Source organism: Ammospiza nelsoni, chromosome 1 (assembly GCF_027579445.1).
Source record: "Ammospiza nelsoni isolate bAmmNel1 chromosome 1, bAmmNel1.pri, whole genome shotgun sequence".
Taxonomy (NCBI): domain Eukaryota; kingdom Metazoa; phylum Chordata; class Aves; order Passeriformes; family Passerellidae; genus Ammospiza; species Ammospiza nelsoni.
The window spans coordinates 133286241-133307307 of NC_080633.1; the positions used below are offsets into that span (position 1 = coordinate 133286241).

General features: G+C 38.1%; 1 protein-coding gene across 1 annotated transcript in view; it reads right to left on the minus strand.

Annotated features, from left to right (window-relative positions):
• CIBAR1 (CBY1 interacting BAR domain containing 1) overlaps positions 1-17204 on the minus strand; it is a 24554-nt gene extending 7350 nt beyond the window's left edge. Inside the window, exons 1-7 of the mRNA XM_059473495.1 lie at positions 17151-17204; positions 15121-15355; positions 12600-12668; positions 7439-7540; positions 3798-3902; positions 3165-3278; positions 1497-1616 (exon numbers count right to left, since the gene is read on the minus strand). Coding sequence (XP_059329478.1) covers positions 1497-1616; positions 3165-3278; positions 3798-3902; positions 7439-7540; positions 12600-12668; positions 15121-15355; positions 17151-17182 — 777 coding nt within the window. The 5' untranslated portion in view covers positions 17183-17204. The remainder of the gene's footprint in view (positions 1-1496; positions 1617-3164; positions 3279-3797; positions 3903-7438; positions 7541-12599; positions 12669-15120; positions 15356-17150) is intronic.
• Between the last annotated feature and the right edge of the window lie 3863 nt (positions 17205-21067).

Sequence of the window (21067 nt, forward strand, 5' to 3'; positions counted from 1 at the left end):
CAAAGTACTACATTACAGACAGTGAAGGATTACTGTGCAGCAGGAAACTAGATGTATCAAAAATTTCATAGTGAAAGATTCATAGAAAAGATAAAACAAGTCACCTGCAGGTTTTTCTGAGTAGTTGGTTTTTTTTTCCTTAAGACTTGTTTGGTGGTTCCAAAGATTAGCCCTCAGTGTAATTCAGCACCATGCTATTTACAGAATCAGAAAGGTCTGCCCTTTCTTCACTGACCTATGGTGACTGCATTAGTTGGGTGTTCCACCCCTTTTTTCTGCCGTATGATCCTCCTTTGCAGACACACTGCACAGCCAAGTAAGATGACCTTATTTTGAATTGCATTGCAGTTTCCCTCTAGGTTTAGATGACTTCCTGTTGTTTTCAGGTAAGTTAGAGGTTATGAGAAGACTAACACCCAAAGTTATAATTAAGAGCAGTCTAGGAAATGAGAAAGGTTAACCTGCAAGTTAGAATGGAATTCCACTCCACCTCTGGGAGAAATCACAGTGTACGTACTCTCAGTTTTCTCGTTTTGTGTTTTTTCTCATATTTTCTGAAGTAGCTTGAATTTGAAATTTGCTTGAGTGATAAAGAGGACTGGCAAGTTACTCAGTCAAGGTAGTACTTCATGCACTGAATCACTAGGTTGTATCTCTTCGGATGACAAAATTCATACTTTCAACAGAACAGCTCAACTGTAATAATTGATCTATTCTGTGTTGAGAGCAGAGAAGGGGTAAAGTGTGTACGAAGTCAAGAAAAGTTTTCCTTACTACAGTATCAATGCATGAGTCTATTCAAAGAAGAAAGGTTATAAATGCATTTTAAACGTGGCTTTGTCTGTAACTGAAACACTGTTAAGAATCATTGCAGTTACAGAATTACAATTGCAATGAATTAAAAATAATTCATTTTGCAATGTCTGCAAGTTTACTGCTGTAAACAAGTGGCATAAATATTTGCAAGGTAGCTGGTCCAAAAAAGAGTGACACTGTCTTCAACATTTTCACTCATTTTATCATCCTTTTCCTCACCTGCTGTGAATTTTCAGAGTATAAAAGGAGAGGACTGTAGGTCATGAGTTTGCTCTGTTGCTAGAAGGTATCACTAGTCTGGATTAGGATGTGGTAGAGAGGCCACACTCTAGAATCTGAATACTAAAAGTATGCAAATATTTAGAGAATGTCACTACTCTTTCAAATAATCTAGATCTCTTCTCTGCAAGATGCCACAGTTTGTTGATGGAAGACCAAGTATTGCTGGAAATGGCATTTGTCAAAATTAAGCAACACAGCTTTAAAAGCTGAGGGGTTTTCCCCTTCAATGATAAAGCTGCATTATCAAGAGCCTATTATGATATTTATGCCACTGACAGTTTCTTTACATTTCTGATGGTCCTGAACTGAGTGAAGACAGTGGATCCATGTGCATTGACTAAAAGATTATCTTAAGTAGATCTTTAATATACTGATTTAGTATGCAATGTTTTTCTTACCTGTGCTGTTCTCAGTGAAGATTTTGAGGAGCCAGTTCTTTGCAAGGGGGACTTGGAATTTGCACGAACTATGTCTAAGCGAGACTGATAGTCTGGTGGATAGAGTGAGCTCCGAAAAACCTGATCAAATGGAGAAAGCAGTCACTTAGATGCTTGCAAGCCAAGAATTACTGAGACTGAAGCTTGCAGAAATGCAGCATTGGAGAATGAAACTTGATCTAGAGATCTGCATCAACTGTAGTTTGGATTGATCAGTTTTAGGTGGAAAAATGTCCTTGCTTAAATTGAGACACATCAACATACTGATGTGGTCAAGGTAAACATTGTTCAGAGCTTTGGGGGCATTTACACAGGGAAAACTGCAATGGTTTCCCACCAACATATGTAGCTGAGTTTCAGGCTAAGCTAGAAGTGTGAACCCCAGCAACTCTTTCAGGCTCTCCATTTCTTGCGAAGATGAACTCAATGCCTTCACAAGCAAATCCCTACTATCAGACACAACTGCATCAAAAAATGTTACTGAATTGTACAGAAGATGCACAACTTAAAAAAATTTGGGAAACCTCCTAGAATGCAGGGGAGACCACAACATCTATTATATTTTCAAGTTATTTCAATAACCAATACAGCTATTTGTGCAAGACTTAAGAAGATGGTATATTATGGTCAGTATTTTTATGAAAAGTAAATAATAGTCCAATTAAGAGAAAATTTAAAATGAGATTAAAAATTTGGTTGTGAAAGACAAAGTACTGACTTTAAGGAGATTTCTGAATTGGTGCCATGTGACATTATAATTGTGAAACTAAAATACAACAAAATTGCCATGGCATAGTTTAAAGGAAGTAAAACTACCAAGTAGTCTCAAATATGACTGTCACTGAAGACTCATGGTTTTTTAAGTCTTGTGCTAACTTGGTTCTGAGCTATGTCATAGACAGAATAAAATTATGACTGGTAGGATTTACAAAAAATGAAAATGATCCAAATATTTTGACAAACCAAACATACATACATACACAACACACACTTCCATGGTATTAAGTTTAAAGACCCAACATCCAGAAGAACTGCAAGAATGAATAAAGGACTGAAAAGCCTGTCTTGGGAAAGAAAGACTATAATTCAGAAAGAAAGGAAAGGGTGACTTGAAGCTGGTTACTGCCACAAGGCAAAAACCCCACTCTAGTAAGTAACAAATGTCTCCTAATTCTAGAAGAGCCTAATAAAAATGATTAAAAGATGAAAACAAACAAAATTCAGGTTAGAGGGAGATCTTTAATATAGTAGTTAGTCTTTACATCATCTTATCACAGCAGTAGAAGATTTTTTTCTATGTGCATCTTTAGAGCAAGACTCACTGCAGAAGTGTTCTTCAAAAACTGTTTTATGTTTACCTGAGCTTGAAGTGGCAAGTAATTTTGTGAGTGTCTTTTCTTTGTTTTGTGGGAAAGATTAGATTCCACTGCAGTTGCTCTGTGTTCTCTGAGATTACAAACCCGCATGCTCTTGCTGAAGAAATGCAAAAAAAAAGCCTGATATACATGAGTTTCTTCCGGGAACCTGAAATATTTGTTGCATTTTTCTGTGTGGGACATGTGTAGCCCAATTGTGAAAACTCTTTTTATATAGGAAGTAAACAGAAAAGCAAATCTCAATCACTCTTACCTCCAAATCTTCATTTTCATCAATATTTTGGATATTCTGATAGGCAGCAGTGTATATCTCTAAAGCCTTCCCATGGAACAACATTTCAATAGTTATAAATTCAGAAAATATGTTCTGAAAGCAAATGAAAAGAAAGGTTTTCTTAATGCAGTATATTTGCACTTCAAAAAATTACTGTATTCTGTGTTTGGTATTTATAGGATATAAATAACTGTATGATACTTAGTACTTTTAAATAGTCAGATTGAATGAATCTGAATGAACTTTAGACAATAAACATAAATTCTGGCTGGGCTATCACTTATGCAATTATTATTTAATAATAAATTCTGAACAAATACTTCAAAAGTAAAGAGGAAATGTATTAGGAATAACACATCTTACTGAAAAGCCACTTGATAATCTCCAATATGCATTCCCAAGTTATTGTCAGTCAGAAGTTTTGCTGTTTTGAAGACTGTCTTTTATAGCAGGTTGAGGATAAGTTATCGTAGATTCTATAATTTACAAATCTGTGAAATATTCATGAATACCACAAGATTTGCATTTCAGTGAATACCAGAATGTTGCTAATCTTGCCCCCAACTAACTATAGTGATTTTATTATGCAAGATGAAATGTGAGCACACATACTTTGATGTCCCTTATCTTCTGTTTCTCAAAATTATCAATGGTTTCCTCTAAGTGCCGCGTTGTTCGAGTAGCATCCATTGTTGCTCTCTGCAGTTCATTTTCAGCCTGGTAAAGTAACACAAAGGTGAAATTAGTCTTGCATTTGATACAAAGCTATTTGCTGAAATTGCCATTATTTAAGTCTAAGTTTGCAAAACAATACATATCTGTGTTACAGTACTTAAATCTGCAGCTTAATGAACATAGAAAGATGCCTTCTACACTGTTGTGACTTTGATGTGAAACATGAAAAATGACCAGCTGCAGCCAGTCAGGAAAGTCCCTCTGCCTTGATTCATTTTCTGTAATAATCATGGGATAGTTTTATTGAGCCAGTCCTGACATCCCACTGACAGTACAGTTACTGGGTTTAGGTACTTAACCCAGAGTGGTGGGAGAGCAGGAAAGATCACCCCTTGTCTTCTACTGCAGATCAACCTGGTGGGTCCAGAAAGATTCTTTTCCAGTATAGTGTGCTGAATCTCATCTTAGTACATTTTTACAAATCATTTAAATAGACAATTATAGCAGCAGCTGGAACTAATGTACTTATCCTGTAAATATCTCAATCTTGCAGGCTAGAGTTGTTGTAGTTTTTAGATTCAAATGCATTTCAGGTATTTTATGCTTTTAATATTTTTGTATTATTAAAATATCTGATAAAAAACATCTTCAACGAGGCACTGGGAAGGGGACACATCAACCATTTTTTAACACATAAGTACACAGTTTTTCTTATTTTACTTACTACAAAAAACATTTTAAATAGCTATTTTAATTAGATATAATTATAAACTTTATAGAAAGTTCACTACTATTTAATGAAAGATACTGAAACTATTCTGATTAAGTCAAATCTGAGAACTGTGTAATATTACCAATTAACAATGTAAGAGCTTGCACTTGAAATCTACAAGATTTGGCTCTAAACTTCAGTTATTTTCCATACAGTACTGGTCAAACATCATACACTAGTGATACTTACAGGCTCAGTCAGTATGTATCATCACAAATCTGTTTTGTCATGAGATTTGAAAGTACTATATGGATCAAGTACTGTATCCTGTGATCAGGTTGTAAGGTTCTTCCCATTTCTACAAAACTGCAACTTGAGACGATTTTTTTTTAATGGAAAAAGACACCACAGGTCCAGTTCCTGTGATCTAGCTTTTAGTGTTACAACTTAAGGAATAAGGCATGCTCTATTCACTTACTTGATTGTAATCTGCTAACCTTATTTTAGAGGATTAGCAATTTGAAACAACCTCCTTTCAAAAACAGCCTAATATCATAGACACAATTCTGCCATTACGGGGCAAACAATTGATCATGATCTTTAGTAGTACATAAGGTCACGTTATCTCTCTTTCTTGATTTTGCCCAAACCACAGGAGGGAAGAAAAGACATTTTGTGTTTTTCAATTACTTCAATCAGTCAGTCTGTAAGTGATGGCAGCTATTATGCATATGCAGTCTTTATACATACAAATACAGTCTATTATTTCTATGGTAATCAAATACACCTCCTCAATAAATCTTAGATTGAACATAATTTGTGCACATATGCTTTGGCAGAGGAATTCTGGTTGTTTTAGAGTGAAGTGTCCCAAGTCGCAGAGCCTGCATAGTTTGGACAACAGTTTGGTATTTTCTGAACACTCACCTGTGACTGGAAATATTAGTAAAGGAAAAAATGGCAATGTAAAAATCAATATTCAGGGACATGTTCATTTTCACTTCTGCTTTTAATATACTGTGAACTATTTATCTTAGTCATTTCAAAACATCTGTATATTTAGTACTATTATTATATTGTCTGAAGCCTCTGGCTGCAAGATGTAAAATCTGTTAGAGCTTTGCTAGAATTCAAGTATCCAGGCCAAAACATTTCAGGACAGCTGTCTGTTTTGGAGTGAGAACTTCATTATTTATTTTTAAAAGAATAAAATAAAAAGCAGGCAATCTATAGTTTAGCAGACTTCTTCAGGAAAAAAAATCTATTTTGATTTAGGGAAGTGTATTTTTAAAAATCTGGTAATGATTTCCTTTCAAAGCTGTGCTAACACACCATTTGTAAGATGGGAATATAGATTCTTTGCTATCTGTGGCCAAAGTTGTTCACTTCTGCAACATCACAGTTGCTCAAGATTAAGAGAGCCCCTGCAGGAGCCCAGCTGCTGTATTCTAATGTGGTAAAGCCTCTCTCAGACCTGAAAGCTGACCTGCACACATCCTCAAAAGCAAATTAACACATTCCTGCTCCTAATACCTTTTTATGTGTTTTAGGTGTCAATCTGACCTTTTTGAGTGTCAATCACTTTAATATGCTAATAGGCAGCATTTGGTGCTTTTGCCATGTGTAGAATCAGACTGTACTGAGATTTTATAACTCTTCAGGCAAAGCCTTAAGTGTAGAAAACAGGTGCTACAAGAAGCCAAGTCACAGAATAGTATTTGGGAGAAGCTTAGAAAAGAAACAAGAAGAGATGAACTAGGTGCCAGTGACATATCCATGAAATGAAATTAAATGGGAATTAGCTTGAGAGAGAAAAATGGGACCAGTCTCCCTTTGGGAAAAAAACAGCTTAATGTTATAATTTACTCCCTTAATTCCAACAAAAGAGAACTTTGCAACACAACTCAATTCTAACCCTGTGGCTGACAAACGTCTGTCTTTATTACATGAGGAATTCTAATTAGTCATGACTTAACTGATTTGATTAATATGAAATGAAAATTCTCTGGCAAAGACAAAAATAAAATGTAGTTCTCCTGTGTTCAGTCTGACCAACATAGTAATTTTCACTCTTTCTAAAGTCTCGTGCCTCAGTCACTACAAAGATCCCAAAGATTCTGAAATACAGTTGATAAAATCCAACAATGAATAGAACTCCTTAACTCTCAAGTCCAACACTAAAATGTAATAAAAAGTAAACAGCACATCATGAACCTAGATCATGTATTATAATACATAAGTATAAAGGGACTGAAGTAGGATTGCCTTGATCCCATTTATTTTGGCATTCCCTAGATTCTGATTGCTTCAAAATTTTAAACTTCAGTGAGATTTTAATGGAAATTCTAATTCAGTTTGATAGAGGTTTAATTTTTCTCATTGTGATATAGAACAGTATACTGAGGAGGGCGACTGGTCTTTGGAAAGGAAGAGTAGTCTAGATGAGTATTCTACTAGCAGAATAACAACTTATCCTTTCATGCAGCTGGAGGAAACTCATATCTTATCTAGATACCAGGAAGCATAATAACCGAAATGGCAGGGAGAAAAACAGTAAATCCACAGAAATAAAAAAATAAATTGTCTGATTACACTTACTTTCAAAAGCTTCCAAATTCCTGGATGTAATCTATGCCTACTTCTCTTGCATAAACATATAAATTAATTTATAGTTTCTTTTCAATTCAAAAGTGAGTAACTACTGCTCTGTAGCAGCTGTAACTCCTCATTAAGTTTAAGAAAAGATTCAACATTGGAAACAGTTTCTCTAAGGAGCATTATTGTTATTACTACTTCCCAAACATAACAGTTTAATTCCCAAGAAATTCTGAACATATTTCTCATAGTGACTGGAAAGGCAGGATACGATAACGTGTAGATCTGATGGATTCCGCTGACGTGTCTTTTCCAGTTGAGATAATTGCTTGGCTTCTCGGCTCTTTGCTGTTAGAGTTGCTCTAAGATCATCCTGGAAATAAAATGTTTTAGACATGTTTGAAATACATCTAGGATAATACAAAATATACTCTCCTTCATACATGCATTGCCTAGAAAACATGGACAAAACTTCTGCTTCAAATAAAACCAGATTTTAGTGACCTGTTAATTGATCCTATCAAAGAGAAGTCTAGTGGGGATTGAGAGAGTTCAGCAACTCCCTATAGCACGTGTTATGACTGAAAATGTGGGGAAGGAAAGAAAGATATTTACAGCTTTACATGAAAAGTACAGCAGATGGTCACAAGCTGAGATCCCCAAAGCGTTAAGAAGGCAGACTTATTCCTGACTTAGCAATAGAATAAATGTGGCACTTAGAAATAAAAAGAAGCACCAAATAAAGTGGCATCATTAAAAAAAACCAAAACAACAAAGCAGGTAGCAGTCAGTACCAAGGAGAAGTTATGAAGAAAATATAACTGCTGTCACTGCTGACAGTGGAGCTGCTGAAGGGGCTGGAGCAGAAGTGTGATGAGGAGTGGCTGAGGGAGCTGGGAGTGTTTAGCTTGGAGGAGGCTCAGGGGAACCTGAGCTCTCTACAGCTCCCTGAAAGGAGGCTGTAGCCAGGCGCGGGTCAGTCTCTTCTCCCAGGCAACCAGTGATAGGATGAGGACATAAAAGCTGCACCATTTATTTTTAAATGAAATATTAGGAAATTTTTTTCCACAGGAGGGGTGGTCAGGCATTTGAATAGGCTGCCCATGGAAATGATGGAATCACTATTCTGGAAGTGTTCAAAAAAGGTGTCCCTGGCACTCAGGGACATAGTTTACTGGTGAACATGGGGGTGCTGGGCTAATGGTTGGACTCAATGATTACAGAGGTCCTTTTCAACCTAAACAATTCTGTGCTACAAGACACCATAGGAATTCTATGACTGAAAGGGTTAAACTGCATATTTATATATATGCATTTACTAAAGTGTTTAAAATCATTTGAAACAAAATACATCCAAGTAATGGTGGAGCTGGAGAAGATAAAACTTAACCAATCCAGAAAAGGCAGAAACTGTTGACAACTAGTTTTGCTCCATTTCCAAAGGAGAAGTAGTATGTACTTCTAGGAAGACCTGTGACAATTTAAGAATGTTCAACTACCAGTTTTCTCAAACTTTCATGCGATAAAACTGTTTTGCAAACTGTTTGACATTCATGGAATGTAAGATTATCAGTCAAGTATTTATCACTCCACTGATGCTGGTATGGAAAAGGTCATTAATTTTGATGGTTCCAGTTTAAAGGAGCAGTAGTTTAGAATAAGCAGAAATATAGTCTAAAGTCTAACAAAATCTGAGGTAGGATTGGGCATGCATTTCAAATTACCTTTTACTCTAAAATACCATTTCCACTTTTATTTACTACTCCAGAATGGAGTTAGAGCTGTAAGAAATTATCATATTAGGAAGTTGTCTGTGCTCCTTCTTTGGATTTCACAATTTTAATGCTTGTATGTCACCATGACAGAAGGATATGCAACTAAGAATATGTCTTTCAGTAAGTTTTGTGATCCTGTGACCAGATCACTACTCAGTGACAAGCACAAGATTGCCAAGTTTCAGTGTGTTCCTTCAATAACGAGGCTGTACATGAGGACAGGGTCAAAACATGCAGTTTCTTACTTGTTTCTATCCTTACTGTCTGTATGTCCTTGTACATAACTGTCATTTTGCTTCATCTCCAGGGACACAGAGCTGGCTTCTGATAATAAAAACTACTTCATCTTCAGCCCATGAATGCTGGTTTTACTGCTGTTCTTTCAGAAGGGAATTTATACAACCTCTAAGGTCAAAGACTACTGAAAAGGCCTATTGCTTTAATGAGAGCCATGTGGCTACAAGAAAAGCAATAATAGAAAATTTTAAATTGTTTTTTCCAGTTTTACATTTTAAAGGTAGAGAAAGAGAAAAGAATGTATCTATTTTTGGAAAAACAACGTTTTCCACCTAATGGTCACAGCTGCATGTTTAATGCTATTTAATGACTGGGCCCCATTAATAGCAGTGACTTTCTAGGCACATTGGTGTTGAAAGGCTTGAAAGGGTGCTGACTTTCACACAAAGTATTCTTGAGGATGCCAAGTTCTGGAGTTACCATTATTAAATTCAGTGTTTTCTTTCTAGCATGTAATGACTTTGGAAATACCTACAGAGACTGAACTGTTTCCTCCTCTACCTCTGCTTTCTGTAGCAACAGCTACCATGAAACATACTTCTCTTCTAGCTGAAGTGTGACAAAGAATTAGTGCTACTATGGCCACAATGGTGAAGTTGTGTACAAGTTTTGGATGTACAAAAGTAGGACACAGTCACATAAAAATATTTAAAAGCTGGAGAAAATGTAATTTATGGTGAAAGAATCAAGTTGTAAATTACCTAACAGAAAAAAAAAAGAGAAAAATTTGTTTTACTAGCATCTAAATACCTTCATCCAGAAAAAAACCCAGAACATTACAGAGCTCTTTCATCTCAGTGGAGCATGTAACAAGAACCAAAGATTAAGAGAAGTCTTTCATTTAAAACAAAGCACCACAAACATCAACTAACCACTAACTACCACCAACAGTCCTACATTCACAGTGTCTTTAGACCAAGCTTTTGACATGTTTGTGGAAAATATGTTTTAGTTACACTCAAGGAAAAGTGGAATGGAATAGGCAATGAGATAAAAGGTACAAAGAATATAAAATTATTCATAGTCTCTCTAGGTTTTAACTATGAATTCAAGTCACACACAGGAATTCTGGTCACCCATCTATTTTCAAATCATACAGAAGTACAGCTATAGTTCATACACCAGACAATGAGCTGGCAGAGCCTCATCACTGTACTGTTACCTGCTTTAATCACTGAAGTTATTAAAGCAAATCAATCCTTTCTTCTACATATGGATCACCTTGGTTTTATGATGTCCTGTTTTACAGGAAGAAAAGGAACCAGGAACAGAGTTGCCAAAAAGCAGAAAAGTGAAGATTGATAAATAGAACAATGAAACAGAAAGAAATCCTCATAGCCTACATTTAAGCTGTGTTACAGGACAAGAAGATTGTTTTAGCTTCCACTGAAGCTATTCAGCATTGTAAACCAGAACAAGTCAATGAAACAATTTTACTGCATTAGCAGATTAAGGACAACACTACTCTGATTGACCTGGGCCTCTTTAAAGCATTTAGTAGCACATGACATTGATGTCTTACACCACAGACAAAGCAACAGTTATTTTTAGATAAAGCACAGAAAAACTGCTGTGTACTTCCTGGAACAGATCCAGTAAGTAAGCAGCAGTGAGAACATTCTCTTTATAGAAAGTAGTTATAATGACATGCTCTGCCTGATTTTACTTAGTCAGCTAATGTAGTTACAGCTAAAGCAGTCCTAGAACTAGCAGCTTGTGCTAGATTTACATGAGTGACAAAATTTCCTTTGTCACTAAATAAGTTCCAGTGATTACAGATGATAACTGAAGACCAGGTAGGTAAAGTTTTAACCAAGGTTAACATGCAAAGGGAAAAAATAACCATTTAATGGCCTACATCTTTAGTGAACTCTATCTTAGTTCAAAGGTAAACTGGTAAAATTAATGATCTCATCTACGGTTTAAAAATGCTTTTGCACTCCTCACTGTAGCTAAAATCAACATTATGCAAAGCTTTCTGACATTCTGAAAGGCAAAGACCACAGCAAATTCAATTCACTGCTGCAAGCAATGACTTGGTTTCAGTTGCTTCTGTCCTCAGCATTACTGGCTGTCAGTGGCAGTGCACCTCAAGGCAGTCTCTTCAATGCTTTGGCAGCCCCAGGCATTGCTGTAATGTTTTGTGTTTCCTCAGCAACCCTATTGCCACAAACACATGAAACTTGTCTTCCACTCCCAGCACATATACCCTACAAAGTACCCAGTTCTAGATCTCACAAACTGGTGACCATTAAGATACCAGGTGTTAGGCACTACAGTCTACAGCTCAGGTTTTAGGCACTACAGTATTAGCTCCCAGCTAAAGATAACTGTGGGTAGTCCCACTCAAGTGTAGAATGCATTTCCTTGACAATTGTTTCTCTAACCACCAAGTGAGGGAACTGTGCAGTAAGTCCCAAACACTACTTGGTTCTTCACCATATGGAAAAAACAAAAACCCCAAAAAACCATAGGAAAACTGCTTGCTTCAGATGCACTGCCACCATCTACTCAAATTAATCATGATGAACACATTGCAAGATTTTTGTTTTGGTAATTTTGTCAAATACCATCAGAAAATAATAATAATTTAAGCTTTTGATTTACATAGATTATGATACAGACACCTACATCAATTACAGATTTGAGTTTGCAGGATTAAGGTATTCTCTGTATAAAATACAAGTATTACAAAAATCTACTTTTAGCATCTGCTTATTAAATTCCTTGCTCAAGCTTATCTTTCCTGGAGGAAAGAAACTTACAGGTATTTTAAGGGACTATTTCAAACCCCTATAAACATTGTTTCAAAAATACAGTGAATGAAGAGACCTCAGATTTTTGTGTATCTTCAGGTCATCATGAGGATTTAACGGAGAGGGTTCTAGGCACTACCTACTTATCAGGTTCAAATGTGTTTTCTAAGTTATGAACTTTAATGCAGAACATAATTCTGAGTTAGAAAAGCTGTTAAAGGCAGCATATTGATGACTAAGAGCCAAAGCAGTAATAGTAATAATAATAGCAATAATAATATAATAATCATCAAAATCACACAATAATAAGTGACAATATTTATAAACAAAAAGTCCTGAATTTACACTCTCCAGGGAATTTCATACTAATGCCTTTTCTGAGCATTTGTTTGTGCTCAAAGAGCCTGAATATCCTTGTCTTCACATCAAAGCTCTTTCCTCTAACATATATACAGCTTCAGTTGAGATGTCTAATTATACAATTAAGTTACACTGATTAATGAAATATGAAAAATCAGAACCATTTTCCCCATAAACAAAAAGTTTTCAACTGAGTGGCCAGGACACTGAAATGTACCTTGTGAGAAAAACATATTTCACCTACCCTTTTAAGTTTCACTATGGTCCCATAACATTTCAGAGGTTCAACAACCTTGGCTTCCAGCCTGTCAACCTACAAAAAGAAATCACAAGTTGCTAAAATAATCCATATCCATGGTGTGCAGAAATGGGAAACAATTACTTTAACAGTGACTCATCTTATTATGAATTAAATCCACATATGCTGGAAAAATATTAGGATAAGGGTTTTTAAAAATTTGGTAAAAACTACAGTCAAGTATATTAACCAAAAAGAAATTTATTTCCTGAAGAGCTCAAGCTGATTTCTTGTGGAGTTCCTTTTTTCTTAATTAGATCAGGATAAATGAAACATGGAAAATTATGAATACATCAAACTGAGTACTAAATACATCCAGCATTGCATTTTGGAGTTCTGTAGCTTTCTATCTAAAGATCAGTGTATTTGCTCTACACTAGTAAGGTTACAGACTAAGCAATCTTTGCTATCTTTGCTATCAAAGACACTGTGCAAAATGGAACACTTCTTAAAAATAATGGAAACAACATCACTGGTACTGAGTGTACTAAAAATACCAATAACAGGGCATGTAAAATGCATAAATGCTCTCACAGATGAGTGGTTCTGAATTTTTGTTTCAGAAAAACAGCTACATATGGTCAGACAGGCAATAGGATAAGACCCGCTTGTGAAATCTGACCAAACTGTCTGAGTGGCCCCAGCGTAATCTGCCAATGACTTACGGACCATGAGTGAGTCCTGGGGCCCACTGCTGCTACATCCAGATTAGGACAAGGTGATACCTCTGCTGGGAAGGGACAGCTCCCCCTGTACTGGTAGTGACCAGTCAGCCAAAATCTAGGCCAGCTGAGCAAACATTTCTCCTTGATACCATCTACCACTGCACTGTCTAACAATTTCACTTGAAGTGCCAATAGAATAGAAAGGAATAGGCCAGTAAGGCTCTAAACAACACACTTATTAGAGACAAACCAAATAACCTGCCCATCTTACTTACTTACCCTACCATGTCCTGTGGTACCTCACACCTCAGTATTTAAATATCTAGCACTGCACCTAAAGACCAGAAATCGTTAATAACCCTTGCAAGCTAATTTTCTCTTGCCCACCTTGCCAGCATACAGGAAAACTGTTAAGTGACTTGATGCCCAGAAGAAATAAAGAAATATTTTGTTTTCAGGAGCAAAGGAGAACTTGATTTGAAGACTAAAAGCTTCTCTTTTCCTTTGCTGCTTCTGCCTTTTTTCTTCCACAGGGCAATGTTGGTTTACAGACAGGCATGGCATGAGGATGAAGCCAAATGCCAGTTTTTAAAAAAACATTTAAAATCAACAAAAGCAAAACTCAAGTTGTTACATATGTACCTCAAAATTACAGGTTCACAGTTTAATGATGAAAACAGAGAGATCATGCAGTCTGAGTTTACATTCATCTTTGGCCAAAATATAAATGTAATAGCAGAGGATAATTTGCTGTTACATCAATTGAAGCATAAAGACCTACATGTGGCTCAGCTGGAGCCAGACATATAAGAGCTTATGGAAAAATAAAAATTGCACACACTCTAAGGTTTCTTATTACTTCTTAAAAATCCCTTCCTCAATAGACTGTTAAAGATACACAATATTCCTTGTATTTCAAACTCTTTGCTTCCCATATTAACTACTTCTCAAAGGTTTTTTTTCCACTTTGTTATTATGAAGAGGTGACTTGCAATGCTGTCCAAAATAAAAAAGTCCTATCTGAAGACAAAGAATGTCAACTACTTCAGTCTCTTTTTTGAATTATAGTGGACCTCAGTTGTTCAAAACTATAAATGGGAATTTTCTATGTTCTACTTCAAGAATAGACACATACTCCAAAAACTAGTTTGAGTACATGTGAATGAATTTTTTTAAGTCTCAGTATTTGGAATTCTGCATCGTAAGTTACAGTTTGACTGGCACCAGCCACACATAAATGTGTAAGTGGCATAAACACCTTTCTTTGCACCCTCATTCATCTAGCAGAAATGTGACTATTTAGTCACATATGGTCCAAATCAAGTTTTTACTTTTAATGTTGAACTACAAACTTATGAAATCTACAGTGGTTCCTCTTCAATACTATTTCTGGTAATGCTCAGCAAAAGGAAAATGACTGATTTTGCCTCAGCTGTTGCTAGACAATTCAAGTAACACAACTAAAAAAGAACACTTTATTAACCACAAATCATTATCTAAAGTCTAACACCAATATAAAAAAAAAAAAAAAAAAACTTGTTCTTTCCCAAATACATCAAGTGTTCATATGGATAGTTTTCCTGACTTCAACAGTACTAATTTTAGGCAGTTTTCCCTGAAGTGATTAGGAGTGTAAATGATGAATGCTTTGACAGCCTACTCTGCTCAGACATTAATATATTTAGACGTGTTTTCTCCTGTTTCTCTTCTGATTGCAGAGTATATGATTTCCCTTTTAATCACAGATAAGTAACTGAAAAGTTCAGATGGCAAACACAACATGTACAGCTTTAATTCTGTACCTCTGCCTGGCGATAATCTTGAAGTCTGGAGAATTCATCTGCAAAGTTTTTCAGTCCAACTTTTAAGTTCGGTGTCTCTGTAGCTGCATATGCATAGATTTCATTTACTAGAAGATCTGCTTTGTCTCGTAGTCTGGCAGTTTTACGTACATATCCAGCAAATATTTGGCACAATTCACCAAAATGTTTTTCCACATTTGAAACAGCATCTTGCATTTGTCTAGTCTGATTGTCCCTGGATACCAAAGAAAAATAAGAAAGGCAGAAATGTTTACAACACATACAGAAGAAAAACTATATAATAATACTTCTAATAATTTGGATATCTCATTTCAGGGCAGAAATTTATTCTGAAAAGAGAATGTTGTAACTGATGTAATTTGTGCTTATTTATGAACGAATAACAAACAAACAAAAAAGCATATTTACACTTAAAGATCCAATAGATGAAAATCCAAATCACAAAAATCTGCTTGGAAGTTTTCCTCCTGAATTTAAGGAAAAGCTCACTATTACTAATGTTATTAGTTACTAACACAGTGGTAACACCTGCTGTCTCAAATAAGACTTCTGCAAGACCATCCCCCTTCCTGCTATGGCCTGCAATCTAAACAAGCAAGGCAATGGCTGGAGAAATTAGGCAGTAGAGGACAAACTGGTAAAGGTATTAAATGTTCTTTAAATTGCAAACAATTACCAAACTGCGCTACAGAGGATTAAAACCACTGAGAATTAAAGAAGAAAGGTGAATGGACACAAGAGGTGAAAACTGTACTACCACTGAAAGGACATTCATCTCAGTAATAAATTGTTTTAAACTACCTAAATCTAATTAATTTATTTGATCCAATGCCTGTACACTTTATTATTAATGATTTAGACAAGTCGTTCCAGTAACTCGCAGATTTCACTTTGTATTTTGCTTTCATATTCCTGTATTATTTGATGGTCACGTGAACTCATGCCCATTGCTGATCTGAGTGAATGGCTGTAAGACAATTCAGCTAACAGTACCTGCCAGAAGTCTTAAGAAGTCTCTATGGTCCAACACAAGGTTATTGATGTGAAGTTCAATACCTTGCATCAACACAAGGTTATTGATGCAAGAGAATTCACTCTTACCACTATCTCAGCAAGGGACAGAAAGAAAACCTTCCTTCATATCTGTAAGGTATCCCAATACTGCTGACCAATATTTGACTTTGTATCAGGATATATGATGATCAGAAAAAATTGAAGAAATGTGGTACTCTGAGACTAAACAACAATACAATCAATTCAAATGAGGAACACCTTTACTTCAGGAAAGGTATTTCATGCCAAGTTCTGCCAAAACCCAACTGCACTGCTTTATGGCAAGCTGTCTGAAAGACTGTTCAAAAGAGATTCTGTTAAGGTTAAAAAACCCAAGGAAGTTATTCAGTCCTCCAGGACATGCTGGAGCACAGAACCGCTTGAATAAGGACAGTTCCACCTGGTGAGTGGGCAAGTAAATATTTCATTAAGTACTAATAAAGCTGTTTTTCAAAATTATATTCCCTGACAAGATCTTCAATAAAAGGTATATATTTCCTATTTTCTTGAAAGATCTTCATGTCAAAAAGTGTTTCCCTCCAGGAGGAAGACGTAATCATCCACTTTACAATTCAGATCTCACAGTACATCCATGCAACTAGCATTTAATTTTGGGATACGAAACACTACGGTTTCTTACGTGGGAGTGTAAAAGTTTTTATTCCACCCTCATTATCGCGACCGCTTCGAACTGTCCACAGAATTATTCGCGAGAGGTCCAAATAAATATCGGCAGCACATCCTTACTCCATCTCTGCACAGCACGCTAGGCCTGGAAAAGTTTTGCGGCCTTTACCGGAGGAAGGCAGCGGCGGCCCCATCTCCCAGGGAGGCAGATGCGCTAACAAGGACCGGGCCCGCATCGCTCCCCGACCCGCGCCTCCCCGGGCACGCTGCTGGAAGCGCGGCCTCTCCCCGGCAGCGGCCCGGGCTCCGCGGCCCCCGCGCCCCCGTACCTGGCGTCCAGCCCGCGGCCCAGCAGCATCATGGTGGCGACGGGGCCGGCGGGAAGCAGGGAAGGGGGCGGCGCTCCGCGTGCGCTCCGTTGCCATGGCCACCCGGCCTGGCCCCGCCCCCCGGCCTGCGGGACGGGCCCGGGCCGGGAGGCGCCGCGGGGGAGCGCGGTCCCCGAAAAGCAGAATCGGTGCAGTTGGAAAGGAGCGCGGAGATCATCGAATCCAACCTTTGACCGAACACCACCGTGTCAGCCGGAACATGGCACTTCCTTAAACACCTCCAGGGACGGTGACCCCACCGCCTCCCTGGGCAGCCCGTTCCAGGGTATAATCACCCTTTATGTGAAGAAATTCCTCCTTATGTCCAACATAAACCTTCTCTGGCGCAGCTTAAGGCTATGTCTTCTTGTCCTATCCCTTGGTACCCGGTAGAAGAGGCCGAGCCCTGCCTGCCCACAGCCTCCTGTCGGGGAGCTGTCCAGAGCGATGAGGTCCCCGTGAGCTCCTGTTCTCCGGGCCAAACGCCTCCGGCTCCCTCAGCCGCCCCTCACAGGACTTGTGCTCCTGCCCCTCCACCAGCTCCGCTGCCCTTCTCTGAACACGCTCCAGCCCCTCAACGTCCTTCTTGTAGTGAGGGGCCCAGAACTGGACACAGCACTCGAGGTGGGGCCTCACCATTGCCCAGTACAGAGGGATAATCCCTGCCCTGGTCCTGCTGGCCACACTATTGCTGATATAGACCAGGATGTCATTGGCCTTCTTGGCCACCTGAGTACACACTGGCTCATGCTCAGCCACTGGCAAGCAGCCCCCAGGTCCATTGCCACGGGGCAGCTTTTCAGCCCCTCTTCCCCCAGCCTGTAGCACTGCAGGGCATTGTTGTGACCCAATGCAGGACCTGGCATTTTGCCTTGTTGAACCTCACACAGTCTTGGCCCATTGATCAGCCTGTCCAGGTCCCTCTGCAGATCCTTTCAACACTCCTGCCCAGCTTGCTGTCACCCACAAATTTATTAAGGGTGCATTTGATTCCCTCATCCCAGTCATCATTACAGATACTGACTAGGGACCAACACTGATCCCTGGGGGCGACAAGCAGTGACTGGTGCTCCCCACACATGAGCCTGCCCAAGGGCAGGGGCAGGGTCTGTTCAAGGACAAGCGCAGTGTCAAGGCCTGGGCTGGTACAGGAGCAGAAAGCCAGAAAGGTCAAGCCTCTCCCATTACCCCCAAAAAAAAAAAAAAATTCAAAAAGGCCAACTTCTCTTCACCTAAGGGAGAATTGTTGAGGTTGGGCAGCCATGGGAAAAATCCCATGGAGCACCAGAAAAGATCATGAAAAAAAAGAAGAACAAAACAAAACCAAATGAAACTGAAAACATAAAAAACAAACAAACAAACAAAAACACCCTAACCCCCCTCTCTGTAGTGGTAATGTATTGGGAATGTGGCTCCAGGATTGTGTGGCCATGATCCTTCAGAGTCCCTGCACATGCTGTTCATGGGACTAATGCAGCAAAGACTCTTAAAGGAGGAGAGAGGGAATTGTGCTGTGTCCAACACAAACCCACCTGATGTTATAGTGGTCCATGAGAGCTAAGGACTCGGACAACTGGCAGCATACTGGCACAGAGGTACATGGCAAAACTTCATGCAGATAACAAACTTTATTTTCCAACTAAAACCAATGGCCAAAAGTAATGAACAAGGTGGGTAATGGTATTTAGCAGGTTGCAGGTTTGGTGTACCTCTTGGGACTATGTTACTACACAAAATTGTACATGTGTACACACACACACACACACACACACACAAAGAGGCCTTTCACTCAAGGGTACCCAGAAGATCTAAGGATCAAAGGATCACTCAGGGATATCCAGTCTGAAAATAGTCACTCCTGTGGGAGAGAGTGGTGAGGGGCACTCTGACCAGGGAAGTCTCTTTGGATGGAGGTCATGGTGCAGAAATGTCTCTGCCCTGTTGGCTGGGGACCCTGTTCATGGACCAAGGGGTTCTGCCTCTTCCTATTCCCACCTTGGGTCGTGAAAGGTTGGTTGTCCCCATGTGTCAGCCAGGGGATGTCACACATGTATAAGAAAAAACTTTATAGGCTTGCATGAGCATGTAAATAGAAATTGATTTACTTAAAACTTGTTTTTTAACTTTTCATCTTGGTTTTCTCTTGAAAGTAGATCATTCAGATCACTTCAATAAAAACTTCAATTCCATGTAGCAAAATATTCTTCAAATAATGAGGTACTAATTAGTGGTTTGGATCAACTTAAGCTAAAACAAAATGTTGCAATTTTTCTTAAGGCAAGTTTGTGAAACCAGTGGTAAAACTCACTCCAAAGGTTTGCAGTTTTTAAGGACTTGGTATGCTAATATGTCTAAATGGAAGATGTCTTTCAGAGGATGCAAGGATGAGAGGGCAGCTGTTACCTGGAAGTCTTAATTTCTCAACTGCAGGCCTGAGAGGAGAGGCTTCACTGTTTATTGTTGAATCTAGCCCCTATTGATCTAATAGTAATAATAATCTAATAAATCAGCGAAATGACCTAGCAAATGATGATGTCACTATTATTACTGTGCAATCCTGTAGCTCCCCACACTGTAGCAAGATCCAAGTTTATCAGTCTTGGATCTTGTTCATTACACACAACTACTACTGAATTACAACTCTTATCACCCCTCTCTTAACTGCGCCACACTGCTTGTTATCAAGGTACAGTACAATCCATCTCTGGATAGATTCCCAAATTCTCCTTCAATTATGTAGTTTTTACTGTCTGTGTGCTGTTTATGTGGCACACTTTCTGAGACATACCATTCCATTTTATTCCTTCCTTCACCTAACTCCATTTACATCTAAGCACTTTTTCCTATATGCAGACAACTGACATACCAGAGCAAGGCTTATCCTCTTAATTTATTTTTTCCTCACTATTTTTGTCCTCAGAAAGCATCCTGCTCTCAAGTGCCTAATTACAAGTCATTGCCCTTGTCTTTGGACAATCTCCTGGTCTCCTGAGGTAGTCTTGTCTCTTCACAAGGACCTATACTCCAGCAGAACCTTCCACTCACAAATTTGAAGAGCTCTGAAAGTTGAAAACATCTATTCTACTACTGAGGGCATGTTTGGACTTCATCACCCAGGAGTGGTCAAGAAAAGCAAGTTCCAGAATACCCAGAAATTCTTAATAAACAGCAGAATGGTGCTATATGAGGTACTGTGCAAACAGTAAAAAGAAGTACAAGTCTATTTGCTTCAAATTATGAAGCAAATAGACTTGGTCAATGAGAAACAGAAACTGCCACTTAATGAGAGGCTAAAAGATTGAAAATAAGGAAAAGTTACTTGTGACTGAAGTTCAAGAAGTACTTGTCATTGGAGTAAGACATGAAAGAGGAATCACAGCTCATCTTCAGTTATTGCAAACAAATTCTGCTTCAGTCCTGAAGTATGGTACTTGGCATAGATATTAAAAAACCTAATTTATATATGCTGATTTCGCACATGGTTTGACTTAATAGTTCTTAATATGATGCTGTAGATAGTCCTGGAATATATGGCCCACCAGCTCCAGCTGCACATAGAAAGTTGAAAATAATGTCATGAGGGCCTGTTGAAATTTTGAGTCGTCAGAGTGTACAAGAGCACAAACTGCATAAATCATGGAGTGGAAAAATATTTTTGTACGATGATTTAGAAATAATTACAGAGAATTATGTTGAAAGTAATGCCAAATTTCCTTCTCATTACCTCTAAGTAAGTTTCCAGAATAACATACTAAAGATGATGACATCTTATAAATGACAAATTCTGCAGATAAGAAAGCTCTGAAATATCCAGTTGACAGTGTTTTCCAATATTTCTCCAGAGGATAAGCAACAGACTCCTCCTGACTTAAATCAGC